At 34.2% G+C, this 20,732-nt stretch overlaps 1 protein-coding gene across 1 annotated transcript in view; it reads left to right on the forward strand.

Annotated features, from left to right (window-relative positions):
• KDTA (KDO transferase A) overlaps positions 1 to 20,732 on the forward strand; it is a 43,352-nt gene that overhangs the window by 2,398 nt on the left and 20,222 nt on the right. The window contains exons 4-7 of the mRNA XM_090007584.1: positions 1,858 to 1,980; positions 3,779 to 3,830; positions 15,039 to 15,158; positions 15,232 to 15,303. Of these exons, the coding sequence (XP_089863710.1) occupies positions 1,858 to 1,980; positions 3,779 to 3,830; positions 15,039 to 15,158; positions 15,232 to 15,303 (367 nt within the window). The remainder of the gene's footprint in view (positions 1 to 1,857; positions 1,981 to 3,778; positions 3,831 to 15,038; positions 15,159 to 15,231; positions 15,304 to 20,732) is intronic.

Below are 20,732 nucleotides of genomic sequence, written 5' to 3' on the forward strand. Positions count from 1 at the left end.
TGCGAGAGAATCGTTTACGGTGGTTTGGACATATTCGGCGAAGGCCTAATGATGCTCCAGTTAGAAGGTTGGAGAAATGGGAAAATATATTAGTTAAAAGAGGTCGGGGTAGGCCTAGGAAGACTTGGATGGAGATGATAGGAAAGGATATGAATGCTTTGAACCTCACCGAGGACATGGCGTTGGATAGAAATGATTGGAGGAAAAGGATTCATGTTGAAGACCCAAAATGAATTTCTTTTTTGGTTCATATCGCTGACCCCAATTGTTTTGGGATGAAGGCGTAGTTGTTGTTGTTGTTGTTGTTGTTGTACACTTTTTAGTCATGTCTGGCTAGTAAAAATTTCTACTATATATGGAGCTATTTAAGTTATGTGGGCAATTATGCTTTGCCAATGTTCGAGATTTGAAGGACTTAATCTGCTGAAGTTTTTAGTTTTAATAAAGCAAAGTGCAAATAGCTATATATGGAAAACTATTGAAATGATATATCCAAATATAGTTACAGATGCTTCTTTTGGTAAATTTTTCTTCCTCTTCCTCGTGTATCACCTGGAATTAGAAAAGCGTACTAAATGATCATTGAACTTTACAGAATATGATATGTTCCTGAAGGCAACTATTTTATCACACACTCTTGATTCCCATAGTGTTTTTCTCAACTCTTGTTATTCTCAATCTGCTAAAACCTGTGATCTACTTCTTTGCCATCACTTAATTATCTTCACCATTACCGTTTTTGTTATTGTTGTTATTTATCTCGTATGATTGGCTTGCAAAACGAGTCTTTGATTGCAAGTAGTCATACTTCATGCAATCTCTCAACTAATCAATCTTCAGTACTTTGTGTATAACTTATGAATAGGTGATGTAAACCATAAGCCCGATTTACAAGAAAATCTAATCAACTACGAGTTTATCTAGGCAAAGCAGAAAATATAATGGAAATTGCAGGAAATTAACTGAAACTGGGAATAAACCAAATAAACTAGAAATTAACAAATCTTAGATTCCAACTCTACTCTGATGAGAAATCCCTATAATGAGTATTTATAGGGAAACACAAGAAACCCTAAATCTATTTCGGATCCGAGATGAATCCGTTACATTGAAAATATCCAAATATAAATAGAACTCAAATAAAAACCCTAAACTGGAGCTAAATCCAAATGGATCTCTTGGGCCCGGACTGTGTGCTGCATCACTCATGCATCAATAGGTGTTGGAAACTAATGCAGAATGTGTCATTCTAAGAATTCATTAGTTCATCTGATTATTGTATTTATTTCTTATTGTTTCTATAATGTTCATGTTGCTTGCTTGTATAGATGCAGATTATTTGATGCCAAAATTTTACATGTCAGTCTATCCCAGCTAAACAAGCCTACGACATATGCCAGGATTCTACAAGTGACACATGCTTTTAAGAATTAAGATTCCTGTGTCCTATTTGTATGCAATCTGTTTTGACCTAATGGATGCAAAGAGAATTATTTCATTTGCTGTTGGTGGAAGTATAATTTTGCTTTTACGGTTTACACCATCCATCCTTCAAATTGAGTTTGTTTGACACCTCGACTCTGTATATCATGAGTATTTAGTAGCTTGAAGGGTAAAACAGGTTCAACTGATCATAGCTCTGGGTCTTTCTTTTATTATTTGAGTTTTATTTATTTGGAATGATTCTACCCTCTCCCAAAAAATTACTTGGAATGATACTACCATCAGCTAATACGAAGTTTTGTACATTTCCCTTCCACATCTTGTTCTGTAGTCTTCTATTCAAAATGACCTTGTGGGTGTGTTGGGTTTTCTCTACATAGTTTACTCAAACTTTGGTTGCCTAACCTGTTGCAGTATGCCCCTCTTGACATTCCTACTGCTGTAGATGCTTTCCTTGATTTCTGGAATCCTGATGCAGCGTTTTTAATGGAAAATGAGCTTTGGCCAAATCTTATCTTGGCTACTTCTAGAAAAAAGGTCAGTTATCTTTGTTAATCCGGGTGGTTTCAGTTGTTTTGGACATTTACTCATTAATGGTGAAAACTAATTGCACCACATAGAAAAACAATTTGCTGGAAATCTTCCTGTGATCTGTGTTCCTGTTTCCAAATTGATATGGCTTTTATGTTTTCTGAAATTTCTTGTGGAATTACATTATCATAACAATATATAGAAGGCACACAATCTTCTCTTGATGCAAAACAGAAGGGGTAAAAATGTTAAGCACCATCACTTAACATATGGCATATCTTAACTTTGTTGGTGGAGTTGGTTATTCACTATGTCACATGGGTGCGGGTGCGGGGGTGCGGCACTTTCAAAAAACTTGGGTGTGGGGGTGCAGCAAAAATATAAAACATTATATATATATATATATATATATATATATAAAGTCCAAAAGTTGGACATAAATGACCCTGGGTGCGTTGACTGCATCCAGGGTCAGGTTGACCGCATCGGGTCCGGGTGCGGGTGTGACACGGGTGTGGCACCTAGTTGGAGAGTCCCTGTGACATAGGTTATTCATGTTTGATGGGTGACAAATTTGAAGGAGAATCAGTACATGCTCCAGAAACATAGATTGTAGGTTCTAGATCTCATAACTTATTGTGTCTTATGTGGTAGTTTCTGGATAGGCAAACCTGTAAGCACTTAATCTATTAGTGCAGCCAACAAGGTGGGAATACTTCAACTTCCAAGGAGATACCTTCAAACTTTTTCTTCACTGTATGTTCAACCTGGAACAGCTACAACTCCTTTGAGTAAAGGTGGTCCTAGATGTATAAACAGAAAATTTCCTTTTAACCTATGTAGGCAAAGGTGCCGACTAAGCACCTAGTCGGGCTAGTCGAAGGGCCAACTAGGAATCAGTATGATTCCTAGTTCACCCCCATCAGGGGTACCAATTTTCCCACCTAGGTGCCAACTAGGCACCTAGTCGGCGCTTAATTTGTCCTCGCCTAGGTGGGAAAATCGATATTTTTTCCTTTCTTTTTAATGAGGGGGGGGGGAGGTTTAATAAACCCTCTCTCTCTCTCTGCCCTCTGCCATCACCCTCACCCGTCGCCGTCGCTTCAGCCTTCAGGTACACACCTCTTCTTCTTCTCTCCCCCTTCGTCCCCCTCTTCTTCTTCTCTCTCTCTCTCATTTTGTCTCTCTTTCTCTCCCCATTCCTCTGCCTCTTCTTCTCTCTCCCTTTCTCGGCCTCTTCTTCTCTGTCTCTCTTTCTCACTCCTCCTTACTTTGCCTCTTCTTCTTTCTGCCTTCCTCCGCAGCTCCGCCTCTTCTTCTTCTCTCCCCCTTCCTCCGCCTCTTTTTCTTCTCTCCCCCTTCCTCCGTCTCTTTTTCTTCTTCTCTCTGTCTTTCTTTCTCTCTCCCCCTTCCTCGGCCTCTTCTTTGATTGTTTTCCTCTAAATTGTGTATTTTTTATCAACTTTTTTAACTGGGTGAGTTTAGTATTATTGCTCATTATATATATTAGTTATGTATGTATATGTAAATTATGTAATCATGTACTTGTTTGATTCTTTTATTATATATGTACTATGTATAATTGTTAATTGCATATCATATTATTCATATACAAACACAATACATATATATATGTATATATATGTGATTCTTTGATTCTAATATATTTTTGGTTCTTTGATTGTTTCATTTATATACATAATACATTATATACATTGTATTCTTTTGTTCTTTCATTTATATACATTTGATTGTTTTTTATTCTTTCATTCATTCTTTTAAAATATGATTTTTTATGTGATAGAATAACCAATGGAGGGGGCCGTCTTCAGCTAGTGCAAGCGCTTCTATTTCCGGTCCTAATTGGATACATGTTTGTTGTTAGTTTTAGCACTTTATTTTAAGAATTTAGATTATTTTTAAACTATTTTGCATTTGTTGATAGTTGTTTACTTTGCTTATTCAATTGTTTTTAATATTTGGGCAGGTTTTCTAATGTTCAACATGTTTTTTTTGGTCTATTGCTTATTGTTGATTTATTTTATGTTGCATACATGTTTGTTACTAATTTTAGCAGTTTATTTGCATATTTTTATATATATATATATTTTTTAATTGGTACCGACTAGTCTGCCTAGTCTCGCCTAGTCTCCGACTAGGGTTTTTATGGGTCCACCGACTAGTCACCACCTAGTGCTTTCGACTACATAGCTTTTAACCATAGTCACAAATATCGGTATCAGCTATATCTCAGTGATCTATTTCTCGCGATAATATAGGTTTGGTGATAAATCTTGGGAAAATATAGGGGCTTAAAAAGTAAAAAAAAAAGTAAGAAAATATCATGTTTAGAAAAAAAATACATAAATAATAAAAGAAATAAGTAAAAAATGTAAAAGAAAGAAGAAAAACATATTTAAAATGTAAAAAATAAAAAACATAAAATATTTGATATTGTCTTGATATTATCCCGATATATATAAATTCTTGATATTTTGAAAATATTACGATATTTTACCTTTAATATCATTTTGCCACTATATCACGTTAATATCGGCGATATCTCTGACTATGCTTTTAATGTAACCAAAAATTCTTTAAAAAAGCTAAAGGCAACAAACCAAACTTGCTTGCATTAATTTTAAGGCTAGAAAGTTTTCTAGATATTTGTTAAAATATATGTACCATATATATATATTTTCCCTTTATCCTTTGTAATGCCCACTAGGGGCAATTTAGTCTTTTCTTTTTCATGTAAAATATGCATGACCAATAGGGTCTTTTTTTTCTTATTTTCATTTTTTATTTTTCATTTTAAATATGTAAAAGGGACCCCCACTAGAGCCATTGGGATACCCCCCCAACGACTATATGGGAGCCCCCTTGGGTCTCTTTTGTGCGTATAAATATGGGGTCTTTCCCTATTTCTCTCTAATTTTTTTTAAGCATTTCATAATATATTGTGACTTATATTTTTAAGTTCTCTCCTCTCACTTTGTGTGTTTGGTGTTTGCCCTTTGTGGCATAATATATTTAGTCCATTAGTGACATCTTGCTTATGTATTTCTGCCTTCTTGTAGTCACTTTGTGACATTGTTTTTTGTCCCTTGTATTTCATTACATGGTATCGGAACCCCTAGGTGTTTGAACACTCTTGGGGCTTCTTTCTTTTTGCTTTTTAATGTGATTAAGCTTCACACTAGTGTTTCTCCAACTCTTCCGCAATGACCGACAAAGATGCAAAGATTGACCTCTCATTCAAATTGAATGAGAGCAACTATAGAATGTGGGCGACCGTTATGGAAAACAACTTCAAAGGCAAGAAACTTTGGGGATATGTGTGTGGCACAGTTCCAGAATAAAGCTCACCAAGAAGGAAGAAAATGAAAGCTTTAGGTGATGAAGAAAATGCCAAAGTTATTAAAGAATACCAATCCAAAGTTGAAGATTGGGAAAGTGAGCATGCCAAAATATTGACATGGTTCATGAATAACACAGAGCTCAATATTTGTGCTAATCTTGCCAAATTTAAGAAGGCAAATGAAGCATGGTTCTTAATGAAAGGTATGTACACTAAAAAAGACCTTGCTAGGCATTTATTTTTACAAAAAAAGGTAAGAGGAACCAAGCAAAGAAACATGAGTATTAAAGACTATTATAGTATTCTATCTCCTCTATGAGATGAGCTTTCTCTCCTTGAACCTCATTGGGAAGAAAATGCTATTGCTATGTGGCAAGAGCAAATGGAGAGAGAAAGATTTTTTCAATTTATTGATGGACTTCGTCCCTTCTTCATAGGGATTCTACTCCTCGTATTGAAGTTCTTGTCGATTTATGCCAAGAAAAAACTCACTTGGCCCTTAAAAAAAACTTTGATGAAGTTCATGCGGTATCTAAACCGGGAAATAACACGAGGACATATAAACCTCCTCACTTTTGAAAAAACAACAATGGTGGCGAAAGAAAAATTGTTTGTCACCATTATAATGAACCAGGATATCTTAGACCCGATTATCCTAAACTTAAGAAGAATGTGGCTTCCGTTAGAGATAGTCCAAGCAATTCAAGTGAATAATCAAGAAGAGATTGAGACATAAAGGACTTCATTGCTCAACTTACGGAAACTCTCCAACAATTCATGAGAAACAACTCTTCCACACCTTCCACCTCCGGTGCCGCAGTCTCATCAAGTGTCGGTATGTCCTCTTGGATCCTTACTTCATGTGTCTCCTTTCATATGACTCCAAATGCATCTCTTTTATTCAAACTAAGTCTTAACTCTTTTAAATCATTCGTTTTCACGACCGATGGAATATATTTAGATATTAAAAGAATGAAAAACCTTGAAAGTTTTTAAGTAAAGACAAAGAATTTTATGTTCTAAAAATTAGAACTATTCCAAAACTTAATTTAAATCTTTTCTTTGTTTCTCAAATAACCAATTTTGGATATAGTGTCTCATTTTCACCTACCAATTACTATGTACAAGATCTCTGGTCCGGGAAGCGGATTGGGCAAGGCTACAGAAGGGGAGACCTATATTATATGGATTTTTTATCCTTGCCATCCAAATCATTTTGTAATCATGTCCAATTTAAAAATGTTATCACTTGGCACAAAAGGCTTGGTCATCCTAGTGTCTCTAAGTTGTGTATTTTCTTTTGGGAGAAATTTTCTAATGAAAAAGAATTTACATGCAATGATTATATTCTTGGAAAAATGCATTCTCTTCCTTATCCACATAACAACTTTATTTCTAAAAGACCATTTGAATTAGTCATTCGGATATATGGGGACCGACACCTATTATGTCTAAAGGAGGATATTTATATTATGTTGTCTTTATTGATGATTTCACTAGATACACTTGAGTTTACTTTATTAATAACAAATCCGATGTGTTTTCTACTTTTAAAGAATTTCATATCTTTATTCAAAATCAATTTTAAAACAGTATAGTGATTTTTAGATCCGATTCCGGAGGAAAATACATATCAAATGAATTTCAAAAATACCTTCAACAAAACGATATTATTAATCAAGGATCTTGTCCTAAAGCTCCCCAACAAATGGCTTTGCCAAAAGAAAACATAGTCATCTTATTGAAACAACAAGAACTCTTATTTCTAAAAATGTTCCAAAGAATTTTTGTGCCAAAGCTGCTCTTTCCTTAATTTATCTTATAAATAGGATGCCATCCTCATCCTTAAAAAATGTTTTCCCTTTTGAAAAATTGTTCAACATATCTTCGGATTTCAAAAGATTAAGAATTTTTTGTTATAAATGCTTTATTCTTTTTCAAGAACATGATAAACATTCACCAAAAGCTCTTGAATGCGCTTTTATTGGGTATGGTGAAAATAAAAAGGGATATGGGTGTTATTATGTTAAAAATAACAAACTTTATATTTCAAGAAATGTGACTTTTCTTGAATAACAAAATGAATTTGAATCTCAAAAACCCAAGGAAGATGTTGATTATTCGTTTCTCTTTGACTTATTACCTAAAAATGAGTCTAAAGATTCTAATGATACTATTTGTGCTGACAATTCTCATCAAAATGATGATTTACTTCATCAAAATGATAATTCTCCTAATGAGAATCCCAATGATATCTATGTTTATACTCGGCGAGAGGGAAATGAACATCAAAATGCTTTTGACATGTATTCACAAAACATTTCCTTAGAAGATCAAGTAGAAGAATCCATACCTAGGCAATCTTCTAGGAGTAGTAGATCTCCTAAAAAATTTGTCATATGATTCTTTTTTCTCAAATTATAAAACTTGTCTAATGATGATCCACTTCTATCATGAGCCTTCCAATTTTTAAAAAGCCAAGCAACATCCACATTGGATTCATGCTATGAAACTTGAATTAGAAGCATTCAACAAAGCTAACACTTGGACAATTGTAAGTCTTCCTTTAGGAAAAAAGGCTATTGGATGTAGATGGGTTTATAAAGTCAAAACTAAGAGTGATGACTTATTAGAAAGATACAAAGTTAGGTTAGTTGCTAAAGGATATGCACAAGAATACAAAATTGATTATGAGGAAACCTTTGCTCTGGTTGATAGGATGACTAGTGTAAGAACTTTAATAGCCTTAACATCTATTAAACAATGGCCTATCTACCAATTAGACGTCAAAAGTGCTTTTTTAAATAGGACCTTTGTGAAGAAGTCTATATGGATCCTTCGCTGGGTCTTGAGATTGGGAAAAAAAATTCTTAAACTTAATAAAGCTCTTTATGGCCGTAAACAAGCTATAAAAGCTTGGTATGATCGCTTTAGTAAAGTTGTTCTTGATAGTGATTTTACTTATACTGATACTGCTCTTTTTGTTAAGAATGCAGGTGCTCACTTAACTATTTTATTATTATATATTGATGATATGATCATCACTAGGAATGATAAAAAGGGCATCGAGTTTATTAAAAAAATTCTTAAAAGCAATTTTGATATGTCAGACCTTGGATTTCTAAGGTATTTTTTAAGGATTGAAGTTGCATATTCTCTTCGGGGATATCTTCTGTTCCAAATGAAGCTTGCATCATATATCATTGCTAAGTCTGACTTAACTGACGAAAAGAAAGTGAAAACTCCAGAAGTAATCAATGCTAAGATGAGAGCCAATAATGAATATCCTTTAGAAGATCCCACTCCTTATCGTCAATTAATCAAATATTTAACATATTTGTCTATTACCAGGCCAGATATTACTCATGCTGTATATAGTACAAATCAGTTCCAAAATGCTCCTACTACTATTCACATGGCAGTTGTCATGCAAATTATTAGTATCTAAAGGAAACTATAACAAAATGGCTATTCTTATCTTCTTTTTCACCTCCAAATTTAATTGCATATATTGACTCTGATTGGGGTAGAAAACCCTAATGATTGTATTTCTACCACAAGTTATTATGTTTTTCTTGGAGAATCATTAATTTCTTTGGAGATGCAAGAAGCAACAGAAGGTTTCTCTATCTTCCACAAAAGCCGAGTATAGAGCAGTGGCCAGCACTACAACTAAATTTGTTTGGTTAAGAAGTCTGTTCAAAGATATGGGAGTTATAATCTCTAGTCCTTTAAAGCTATGTTGCGACAACAAAAGTACCATCTACATTGCTAGTAATCATACATTTCATGAATGAACAAAGCACATTGAGATTAACTGTCATTATGTTTGAGATGAGTTTTTACGGGGCACTATTGAACTTCCATACGTCACTTCAGAGTACCAGCTTGCAGATTTCTTTGCCAAAGCTTTACCATCCCCTAGGTTCTCCTTTTTTCTAAGCAAACTTTCAGTGATCTCACCGTCAGTTTGACGGGGGTGGGTGGGTTGGTGTTAAAATATATAAACCATATATTTGTTAAAAATATATATACATATGAATATATATACATGTCTATATATATAAAAATATGTAATTCTTTTATAGTACCCGTTAGGGGTAAAATAGTCTTTTTACCATTTCTCGCATATTCATTTTTGAATATGTTTTGTATTTCTTTTTATACTTTTTTTATTTTTATTTTTATTATTTTTGTCTTTTAGGAATTGAGGGGCCCACCATATAGACGTTGGGCCCCTCCATCGCCTATATGGGAGCCCCTCCTTGGGTCCTCTCTCTTGTATAAATATAGGGTTATCCTTCTTGTATTTGTAAGCCTTTTTCAAGGCTCATTTTAATAAACATTCCATTATATTTTTTTCATGCTTGTGTAGCCTTTTTAGGTTTTTATATTGTCCCTTTGTGGACTTTTTGTTTGATTGTCGTAATTTTTGTCCATTATTGGACTTTGTGAATGCTTGCGCATTCTTGGGTTACACTTTCGCCTATTTCCTTACATGGTATCAGAGCAAGGTTTCTAGGAGAATAGATTGTGTGTTGCGTCATCATGATGGTCGTCTCGAAAAATGTGCCACTCAAAGTTGTGTGGCTTGGATTTAAGAAAAGTTCTTACCCGGTATCTCATATTTTTAAAAGTGTCTTGTATTATTTATCTCATTTATGTATCTCATGTACTGTGTCTTTATGTATCTCATTTACGTATATGTATCTCTATTTTTAAATAGTAGTCTCTTGTTAAATATGAATATGTTTTTTTTAAAGTAATTATTAAATCTCGTGCATAAGCATATTTCCATAAAATATTTGATTTAATTATGCATAACATCATAAAAATTATATTTGATAAGAATAGATGATTTTCCTTTAAAATCTTAAATATTGTGCTTTTCATATGGCTAATTCCTTTGTTGTATGCATTTAATTTTTATTGTAATAATTATTGATAGTTCTTGGCATATGTTAAAGTATGATTTTTAGGCATATTATATAAATTTTATGAAATTTTTAGAAACTTGTATGATGTACATCTTATATCATCATGTTTTCTTAACTCTTTGGTAATATCGTGGATATTTTTGCATATTAACATATTCAATGGTTCTCTCACTTTTTCTCCTCAATAATATTCTTCTTTTGCCTTTTACCCCTTAGTGGGTTTTGTGTATTTTGCACTTTATGTGCTTGTGATATTTGGTTCTTTATTGAACCTTCTTGTGTTATCCCTTATAATTTGTATTTCCGCATATCTCATTACAATGGTTAACTTTAAGATGTTTTTCTCATTATGCAAAACTAATTCTTTAAAAAACATTCTTGATTGATTATGCTTAGATATTTGTGTTCATCTCTATTTGACTTTTATATAGAAAATAAATCTTGCATTGGATGCTTTGAATACATTTTATAATGTTAACTTGTTTTTCTCTAAAAATGTATCATAGTCACACAAAATAGATTGCATTATGAATAATGTTTGGTACAATTTCATAGTTTCTATATAACTATGAGTTATTAGATTATTTTCATGATTGATAGTAATTATGCTTAATTATGGGATTGTAAAAAGTTCGTCTAAAAACTTTATATGTATTATTTCCTTAATATTACATGTTTTGTTTGTCTCATAGTAAAATTTTGTTTTTAAAAGACTTCTTTTTAAGACAATATGTTCTTGTCTTCTCTTTAAAAATTATTAGATCTTTTGTATGTAACGTGCCCTAGTGCATCTATTCCTTGATCAGTGAATTTATGATTTCATCTTTAAGAATTGATTATGTTAAGCATGGTTCTTGTTTATTCAAAAGGTTGTCATGAGACATATTGTTATGCATATGATTGCATTTTTTCTAAGATTTGTCATTTACCATTATTGGTTTTTTTGATTTGAAATTGTCTTTTCATATCAGTTTTTTTTATAAACTCACCTATTTGGAAAATGATTTCTGTGAGTATTTATTGCCTTCTTATGACATTTGTGTTGTCCATCAGAGACTTTTATATGATGCATCAATCTTTTTGGCCTTATTATTATTGAATCAAAGATGTTTGTTGGGGTGAGTTGTGTGAACCTCGTTTTATGTCATTTTAGATTGTCAACTTGTAGTTTGACTCTAACTAACAGTTATGTAATCTCTGATTGCTACTGTATTGAATCACTCATTTGTTTTTTTAACCCTTTGTTTTTATTATGAATGCTTTTAATTATGTGTATCTGTGATGAATATCTAATTTTTTGAAACCATGGTGTTTCGAAATATGGTCAAAATTGATATTTTTTAATTGCATTAGTGTTTTCATTACAAGCCTTCTTACGTCAGGTGTCTTCTTCTTTTTATGTTTCTTTTCTAAGTGTCATCATATGTAGACAATAGATGTTTGTTCATACCTTCGTGTGTATTTTTAGCCCATTGTTGGCTTTGTACTCTTGTTTTAGTCGCTGATACACTTTATTCTTAGTGTCATTATATGTAGACAAGAGTTGTTTATTCACACCTTCGTGTGTAATTTTTAGCCCTTTGTTGGCAATATGCTCTTGTTTTAGTCGTTGATACACTAGTTTTAAGTATCATTATATGTAGACAAGAGGTATTTATACACATCTTCGTGTGTGTCTTTGGCCCTTTAGTGGCATTGTATCTATGCTCTTGTTCTAGTCACTTTTACACTTGATTTGTGGGTTTTGGAGGTCTAATGAGGTGATTGCGTGTAATAGATGAACTATTGTTGAGATTTGCAAAATTTCATATTTATCAGAATTTTTAAATTTGTCATCTTCCCCCAATTGGTTTTGATTTGCATTCCCTTTATCATGTGGGATTTTTTGATTTTGTATTGAATTTTTTAAATCTTTACTACTTTTTATTTCCTTGTATGGAAAAATATTTATCGATAAAAATTCATGCATTTCATCGATAATATATATATATATGTATATTTGGACGTCTATAATTAAAATCACTCTAAGATGTGTGAGTTATGTTTCTAATTGATTATCGTGCCCACATTGTGGTACGCATAAATTTAATTAACTCATCTTTTATTGATAAAATTAGTTCACTTCATTATTGTTTCATGTGTTTTGAACATGCTTTAACTATATGATGCATATATGTGTGTATTTGCATGAAGTTAATTAGCTCTTTCTAATCCGTTTTGTAAAAGTTCTCTTACTCGTTCAATAAATTTGTTCTTTATTTTTCATGCCTTTGTGCATGTGTACTCCTTTGAGAGTGTTCATCTTACCGTTGTGCGCATTTTGGTCTATTGAGAATCTAGTGCCTTTGAGCACATAGCTTTAGTCTTGAAGACATTTTCACATGGGGCATGATTGAAATGCTTCTTAAGCATATTTTTTTGTGATAAATAAAGAGTCATTATTTTATCGTGTTCTTCTATTTATATCCTTTTATGAGATTTGTTTGAAGTGTATCTAATAGACACTCTTTTGAAAAATTCGTATGCTTTTTGGAAGACCACAATTTCACTTTTATGCATAATTGTTTATTTCTTCTTCATTAATCATATGCCCTTTAAATAATCAAATCTTCTTATGATCAATGTCATGATTTCTTGAAAAATAAGTTGATTATGATCTTTGAGGGATGCTCCTTTTGTCCTTAAAATCTAATGATTCGAAAAGTTACTATTTTGTTCAAACCATTTTATTCTTTACAATATATTGTTTTGCAATTCTTGAGCTAGAATATTTTTCTTGTGTACTTGGAGTCTTCTTTTGGTTTGTTCTTTCTTTTCAGGATCTTTAAGATGTGATACCTTCGATACATCATGGAGATAACCAATGAAAGTACTTGGGGATGATCACCAATAAAGGCGTTTTGAAGACTTAGAGATACCATAAAGATGGAGATTTCCCTTGAAGACTCTTGAAGACTCTTGAAGACTTGGACTTCTTCCCAAGATTCGTTTTGTATTTTCAAACTTTCGGGATAACTTTTTCCGTCAAGTTTGAGGGGGAGTGTTGAAAATATATATACATATATATATATACATATATATATATATATATATACATATATATATATATATATATATATATATATATATATATATATATATATATATATATATATATGTAATTCTTTTGTAATACCCAATAGGGGTAAAATAGTTTTTTTACCATTTCTCGCATATTTATTTTTGAATATGTTTTGTATTTCTTTTTGTACTTTTTCTTTTTATTATTTTTGTCTTTTAGGCATTGAGGGGCCCACCATATAGACGCTAGGCCTCTCCAACAGTCATAAATATGACCGTTGGAGGGGCTCCAACGCCTATATGGGAGCCCCTCCTTGGGTCATCTCTCTTATATAAATATAGGGTTATCCCCCTTGTATTTGTAAGCCTTTTTCAAGGCTCATTTCAATAAACATTCCATTATATTTTTTTCATGCTTGTGTAGCCTTTTTAGGTTTTTATATTGTCCCTTTGTGGACTTTTTGTTTGATTGCCGTAATTTTTGTCCATTATTGGACTTTGTGAATGCTTGCACATTCTTGGGTTATACTTTCGCCTATTTCCTTACAATATATATATATATATATATATATATATATATATATATTTATTTATTTTCTTTATCCTTTGTAATGCCCACTAGGGTCAATTTAGTCTTTTTCTTTTCATGTAAAATATGCATGACCAATAGGGTCTTTTTTAGTTTTTTTTTCTTATTTTTATTTTTTATTTTTCATTTTAAAAGGGGCCCCACTAGAGCCATTGGGATACCCCCAACGGTCATAAATGTGACCATTGGGGGGCTTTGGTGTTTGCCCTTTGTAGCATATTGTATTTGGTCTATTAATGACATCTTGCTTATGTATTCATGCCTTCTTGTAGTCACTTTGTGACATTGTTTTGACACTTGTATTTCATTACAATATCTTCGTGGTGGTCCATTGTGTTCCCAATCTATATCCTTTCTTAAATACATTTGCATGCCAGTAGATTGATATTGTATGTTACAACATGAGAAATCGAGCAATGCTTTTGATTTTTACCAGAAAAGCATTTTATGGTATAAGAATAATTTTCTGGTGAAAAATGAGTCGTCCACCTCTCTTTGGTTGAATAAAGGGGAAACCAACCTTTAGTATCTACTGAAAGCTTGATTTTGGGATAAAAGTAGAAGAATTTTTTTTTCTCTTATATCGTGGAAAACAAGGACAGACTCCAAGTTTCTTTCCTTTTTTTTCAAAGTAGAAAGGAAGGTGATATTTATTTTAACAATTGTTCTAAAACTTTGCCACCTAGCTACATCAGCTTAAACGCCACAGTGGAGAAGAGATTTATTATAAATATTAACTCTTACTACTTTGATCTCTCTTTTACATTTTTTCCCTCTTTTAAATGTCATTGCCTGTATAACTTAGTAATTTAGTATAGTGATCCACCATGACAATCACATTGCCATACACTTTTATATAATAAAACTGGTTTTTAGAATATCATCAAGGCTTTTTTGGTTGGAGTTGTTTTGTGCTTTTCTTGTTTCCTGATGTCCTTAATTTCGCCCTTTCTGTTTAAAATCATTTTGACCTTATAAATATGAAAAATAAAATCATATAAGAGCTTTTGTGTTTAAAATTTAAATTCTTAGCAACTTTCCTTTTGACTTCATGAGTTAGCTTCTCATCCTTGTATTGATTTGGGCCTATGTTTGACCTTCATTGAGTTTGTTCCAGATTGCATTGGCATTGTTGAATGCACGCATGTCTATCAAATCCTTCAAACTATGGTCACAACTTACCGTGAAGCCATTGATTTCATCAATGTTGTCAAGATTTTCATTGATTGCACCATTAGTAAGTTTTCAATAAATGCATTGTGATATTCTTTATTTTTATTGTATATTGATTTATATGTCTTAGAGTACAGATGAGGCAATCCGGTTCCAACTGCTTGGAGCACCACCATTTATCATCAATTTTGCTGGTGATTTGAAATATGGTATGCTCATCTTTTAGTGTTGCATAATATTCTTATTGGAGTTGGGAGAAGCATATGAAATTATCTAGTATTATTTCCTCTTTTACCTAAATGTCACTTTGAGACTCCAACATGTTACAATTTGAACTGGTTCCAATTAAATGTTTATCAAATTAAGCGAAAGTGTACAACTGGTTCATGCAAGAGAAGTGGTCTGGAGGTGAAGATAGTGGCATTCTCTCTCTTAGAGAAACAAGAGATCATCACCCTATATGTTCAACTAGTGCAAAAGTAAATTCCCTAAGGTTCTTCTTTCAGAAGCCATGACACGACACCATAAATGTCTAAATTGTGATATAATAAGATGATATTGCATTCTCTCGAGAACTTTAGATTTGTCAAAATGGAAGTACTGAGAGTTTGCTAACATGTTTCCTGAAAATGAGGAAATTGGTGGGATTATGAATATCCTCTGATAAAAGAAACAGAAGAAATGCTGGGTAAGGAAAGAGGACAAACTGAATTTGCCATTGACCAAAAGTTAAAATCAACCTCAGATTACAAACTTAGGCAAATGAAAAGCAATATCAATGAGAAAAATCTAGACTAAGAAGCTTTGCTGTTGTTTTGCTATGGCTTCATATTCCAGCTAAATTTATGATTGGTCAGTTCTTTTTGGGCACAAGTGAGCCCCCATGGAAGTTGTTAGGGAGTGTAGGTGCACACAGAGTTTTGCCTGACCCGGCCTAATACAACTGGGAAAACTGTGCTCTGATTGAGCTTGGCATGTGTTTTGTTGGACGCCCCTAGGCCTCAAGTATGTAGCATAAAGATGGGCATGACATAAGTGCAATACTTAACATGCATGCAGCAATACAGCAATTTTAACACATTTATATATTTAACTACTTAAATATGTGCAACTTTATACAAGTTCTTATTGACTCCATAACTGTTACCAAATCAAGATTCAGTATCATTAAAGAAATACAAATGTACTATGTCATTGAAAAATTCTAAAAAGGAAAACAGCAACTAAATGAATCAAGACCATAAATAAAATGAGTGGTGTTAAGAGGCATCGACTGTGTCCATGAAGCATTGGGTATTTGTCTGTGCTCTGTTGACATGCTGAGCGGATGTGTCCATCTGGTCCTGGTTAATTTAGCTGAGGTTCATAGGCCCACCGTCAAGCATATTTGTGTTAAAATTTTTACACTCAGGCCCAAACATGTGCCAGTTATCTACTTGGCCATACCTGGACTTCAGTCAGTCAGAGTTGGGCCCAGATGTTGAAGCCACAGACAGCCCAACCCTGGATGGATACCCGAAAGCCTGTCAGCTACCAGGTTGTATGTCCACCTTGATAAGGACAGGTTTCAATCGGAGATGGTCCTATTGTAATGAAATGGTGGTCTTCCACAAATGCACTTGAATCCACCGAAGAATGTCTATAAAGACACTTCAAGCAAACCCATAAAAGGGTATAAAAGGAAGAACACAACAATAAATAAATAAATTTTTATTCAGAATAAAAATGCTCAAGAAGCATTTACAAGGACACATTACAATGAAGGGGTTCACCCCTATTTATACAAGAAGGATCAAGGTATGGAAGAGCTCTTCCAATAGAGTCGTTGGACTAGGTCCAATGGCTAGGGCTTTAGTCAAGATCTAAATAGATCTTGACCACGTAGTTCAAATTGAACTACAAAAGAAAAAGGAAAAAACTAAAAGGAAAAAGGAAAAGAATAATAAAAGAAATATATATATTATATAATTATTTTATTATTATACAATATATATTACATGTTTACATTTTAACACCTATCTCACTTCCAAGTCTTTTTGCATGCTTTAAACTTAAGAGGCAAGGGGAACAGGAAAATAATGTGCTAGCGTAAATAAGTACCATTCAGCTAAGGTTCTTAAGGAGTTGCAAATGGATTTGCTAGTTCACCAATCATTCGCTGTTGTAGCTCCTAATAAGATCATTCAAGTTGGATTCTTTTGGGTAGGTGAATATGTATCCACCCCCCTGAATAACCGTGTTAATGACATGGACATGAAAGTTATGCATGGTAACTGAAATGGTAAATGATTAAACATTGAATATAGATAATGTAGACAGCACAGATGTACTGCAATAACGTCGTATATACAATGCCTAAGAGATCGAGGTTTAGAAAGTTTACTGAACAATGTGCTTGCTTTTGAAGAATTGAGCAGCAATTGTGATTTTGAACACTATGTCCAGTTCAATTCATATATGAAAAAAACAAATATATGTTGAAGTGCGGTGTCAGTCATCCATTGGATAACTTTGACAGAGAAAGGAACCCTAGACTGCATCATTCATTAGTGCATTTGCCTATTTGTTGCTATATCATCTACTCTTGTATGAATGTAGTATGCAGTAATGTTTGCACAGTTACAGTTAGGGGTGGGCAACCGGCCCGGCAGCCCAATGGGCCAAGTCGACCTGGCCCGCCATGGGCCGGGTTTGGGCCATGATTTTAGGCCCGGGCCTGTTAGGTACTGGGCTGAAATCTGGCCCGTTATATACGTGGGCTGGGCTCGGTCTGGTCCGATGGGCCTGAGTTATTTATTATTTTTTTTAATAATATACAATTTTTATAAATTAACTATTACATAGTAACTTGGATAACTATTATTATTTACTTAATTAGTTGCATGGGACCTTGCTATTTATTAAATATTACTATTTACCTAATTAGTTGCACTAATTAGGAATTAGTTACATGGGAACTTGCTATTCTCTCATTAACCCATAATTTCAGTCAAGCATTTATTCATTTTAAGATTGAGTCAGGTCGGGCCGGCCCGGCCCGCTTCACATTGGCCCATTGGGTCAATCGGCCGGGCTTCTCTTCAAACCTGAGCCCATAATTACTGGGCCAAAACCCGGCCAGTTAGTAAACAGGCCAGGCCGGCCCGATGCCCACCCCTAGTTACAGTTATCTGCAATTCAGAGTATTCTAGCAGCAGTACGTTCTTGTCACATAGAATGTTGATAGCATTTCATAGGCATCTGCATGCATCTTATTTTTATCTACTTTGTATTTCTCCGTTTTTGGCATAACCTATTTTTCACACCTCCAGGTAAGGATGTCTATGAAACAATCTGAACATAAAAGAGGGTTGTCTGCTGTACTGGTTCATTACATAACAATAAAAAAAAATCATTTAGCTGTGAGAAATTTACTGTATTTGAGCTGAAATATTCAAATGAGTCTTTATTTGGTTAATATTGAGCATTCTAAATTGGTGCCCACATGCACTGCCTTATTTTCCATTTTTCCTGTATAATCACTGTTTAATTGTTGTTAAGATTAGTCGTCTGTATTATGTTTTATTCTTAAAATGTTCCTTTTTGATATTTAATATACAAATGAGGGACCCATATGTAATTTCTCTTTAGGCTAACCTCTATTTAAACTAGAGGATAGTAGCCCTAATGAAAAAAACGATTTTCCCTCTCTCTCTCGGTTCCTGAGTGCTCCATGAACTGTCGCAACATGGTATCAGAGCTGGCGACCTTGGGGGTGACTTCGGGGTCTGCGCCAAAGTATGCGTGAAGAGTACCAGATCGCGTGAAGGGGCGTGACTTCTGGGTCTGCGCTAAAAGCGTGCGTGAAGGGTACCAGATCGCGTGAAGGGGACTAGACTTAAGATCTAAAAGTCGAGGTGGAAGTATGGTTCGGTTGATCAAATCTGGTGGATACAGGTACGTTGCAGTAATGTTGAAGTGAAGTGGGTGGCGGCCTGTTTTTTTTTTCCGTGGATGTGGGTGACGACCAGATTTGTCGTGGGAACTCTTATAGTTGCAGATCTGAATATTTCTTTGGATCTGATCGTATGTTCAGATCTGATCACAGATCTGGGTGTTGGATATTCATGGATTTGGATGCTGATTTTTTTTTTGGATTGGCTCTTTCCGATTGATCTGGGGTTGCCGTGAATCCTATATAGCGCTTTGTTTTAGTTTTTTTTGTTGAGAATCCTGTACGATAAGGAGTCGCTGCTGTATCCTCTGTGATTGAACCAATGTGTGGAAGACAGATCTGGATTTCAGATCTGTGTCTAGGTCACTGTCGAGGCCTGATTTCAGAAGGCCTAAATTCAGCCAGATCTGAATATGGCTGAAGTTATATTTGTTGGAGCAGGTCAGCCAGAGTGATACAATCTTGAAGATTGTGGTGTGTGGATCGTGGAGAAGACTGATCAAGTGGGGATCGGGTCTATTGAAGGCTATAAGGGAATTGTTCTATGAGTGTCGGACGTTGATCGGGTACCAGATCTGACGTCAAAAATCTATTGGAGTTTTTTTTTGGAGTCATGCTTATATAGGTTCTGATGAATCTCGATGTCAGGTATGGAATGATATTATCTAAGCGTATGGTGACAGACCTCATCTGATTCAGTTGACCAACTTTCTATTACGACTTTCCAATCTTTATGCTGTTTTTTTTTTGCTGAAAATGGTTCAGTAATGGTCGTGGATACAAATTATATATATTGTTTTTGTCGTGAACTTGCTTTCTACCTTTGGTTTGCCCATATCTGGTTGTCGTGAAGAACAATTTATATTAAATAGTAATAGTAGTGGCGGATTTACAAAAAAGGGAGCAGAAATCAGATGCAGATTATTCCAATGATTTTGTAACTCTTAGCAGAACTGAATATGAAGAGCTTCTAGCCTTACGCCCATCTACTTCGAAGTCTACTGTTGCTGAGGTTGCATACTCTAGAAGTGATGGTCTATCAGGCCAGAGTGGTAGGTGGATCATTGACTCAGGAGCATCTAGACACTTGTGTGGAAATTTGTGTAAATTTTCAAATTTAAAACCTGTGTATGATAAAAAAAAGAGTAGTTCTTACTGATGGCAGTTCTTCTCCAATTATAGGGCAGGGAAGCATGTCTATTTCCCCCACTCTTCAATTGTCAAATGTTCTTCATGCTCCTGCCTTTCCACAAAATCTGTTGTCTGTCAGTCAAATAACAAAAGAGTTGAATTGTAGGGTGATTTTTGATCCTATGGGTTGCACCTTTTAGGACTTGCTGACGGGAAAGAGGATCGGTGGCGGCAGAGCCGTACCTGTGTTTTATGGGGCCTGAGGCGGAGGGAAAAAATGGGCCCCTTATTAATAATAGGAGTTTGGTGGCAGTGCCTCCGATTTTTTTTTTAAAGAATCAAAATATCAATAAAATTTGCATTCACATTAAACAAATATAATATTCCAAATATTTATATTATATTAAATAAAAATGTATAAAATATTTATATAAACTACCCAAACAATGGGCCCCTAAAATCTTTTTGGGCCCAGGGGCCCTGAGGCCCAAGCCTCATTGGCCTCTTTACAGGTCCGGCTCTGGGTGGCAGCCATGAGGAAGGTGGTGTGTATTATTTACATCAACCAGTGTG

This window comes from Nuphar pumila, chromosome 5 (assembly GCF_984573655.1).
Source record: "Nuphar pumila chromosome 5, dmNupPumi1.hap1.1, whole genome shotgun sequence".
Lineage (NCBI taxonomy): Eukaryota > Viridiplantae > Streptophyta > Magnoliopsida > Nymphaeales > Nymphaeaceae > Nuphar > Nuphar pumila.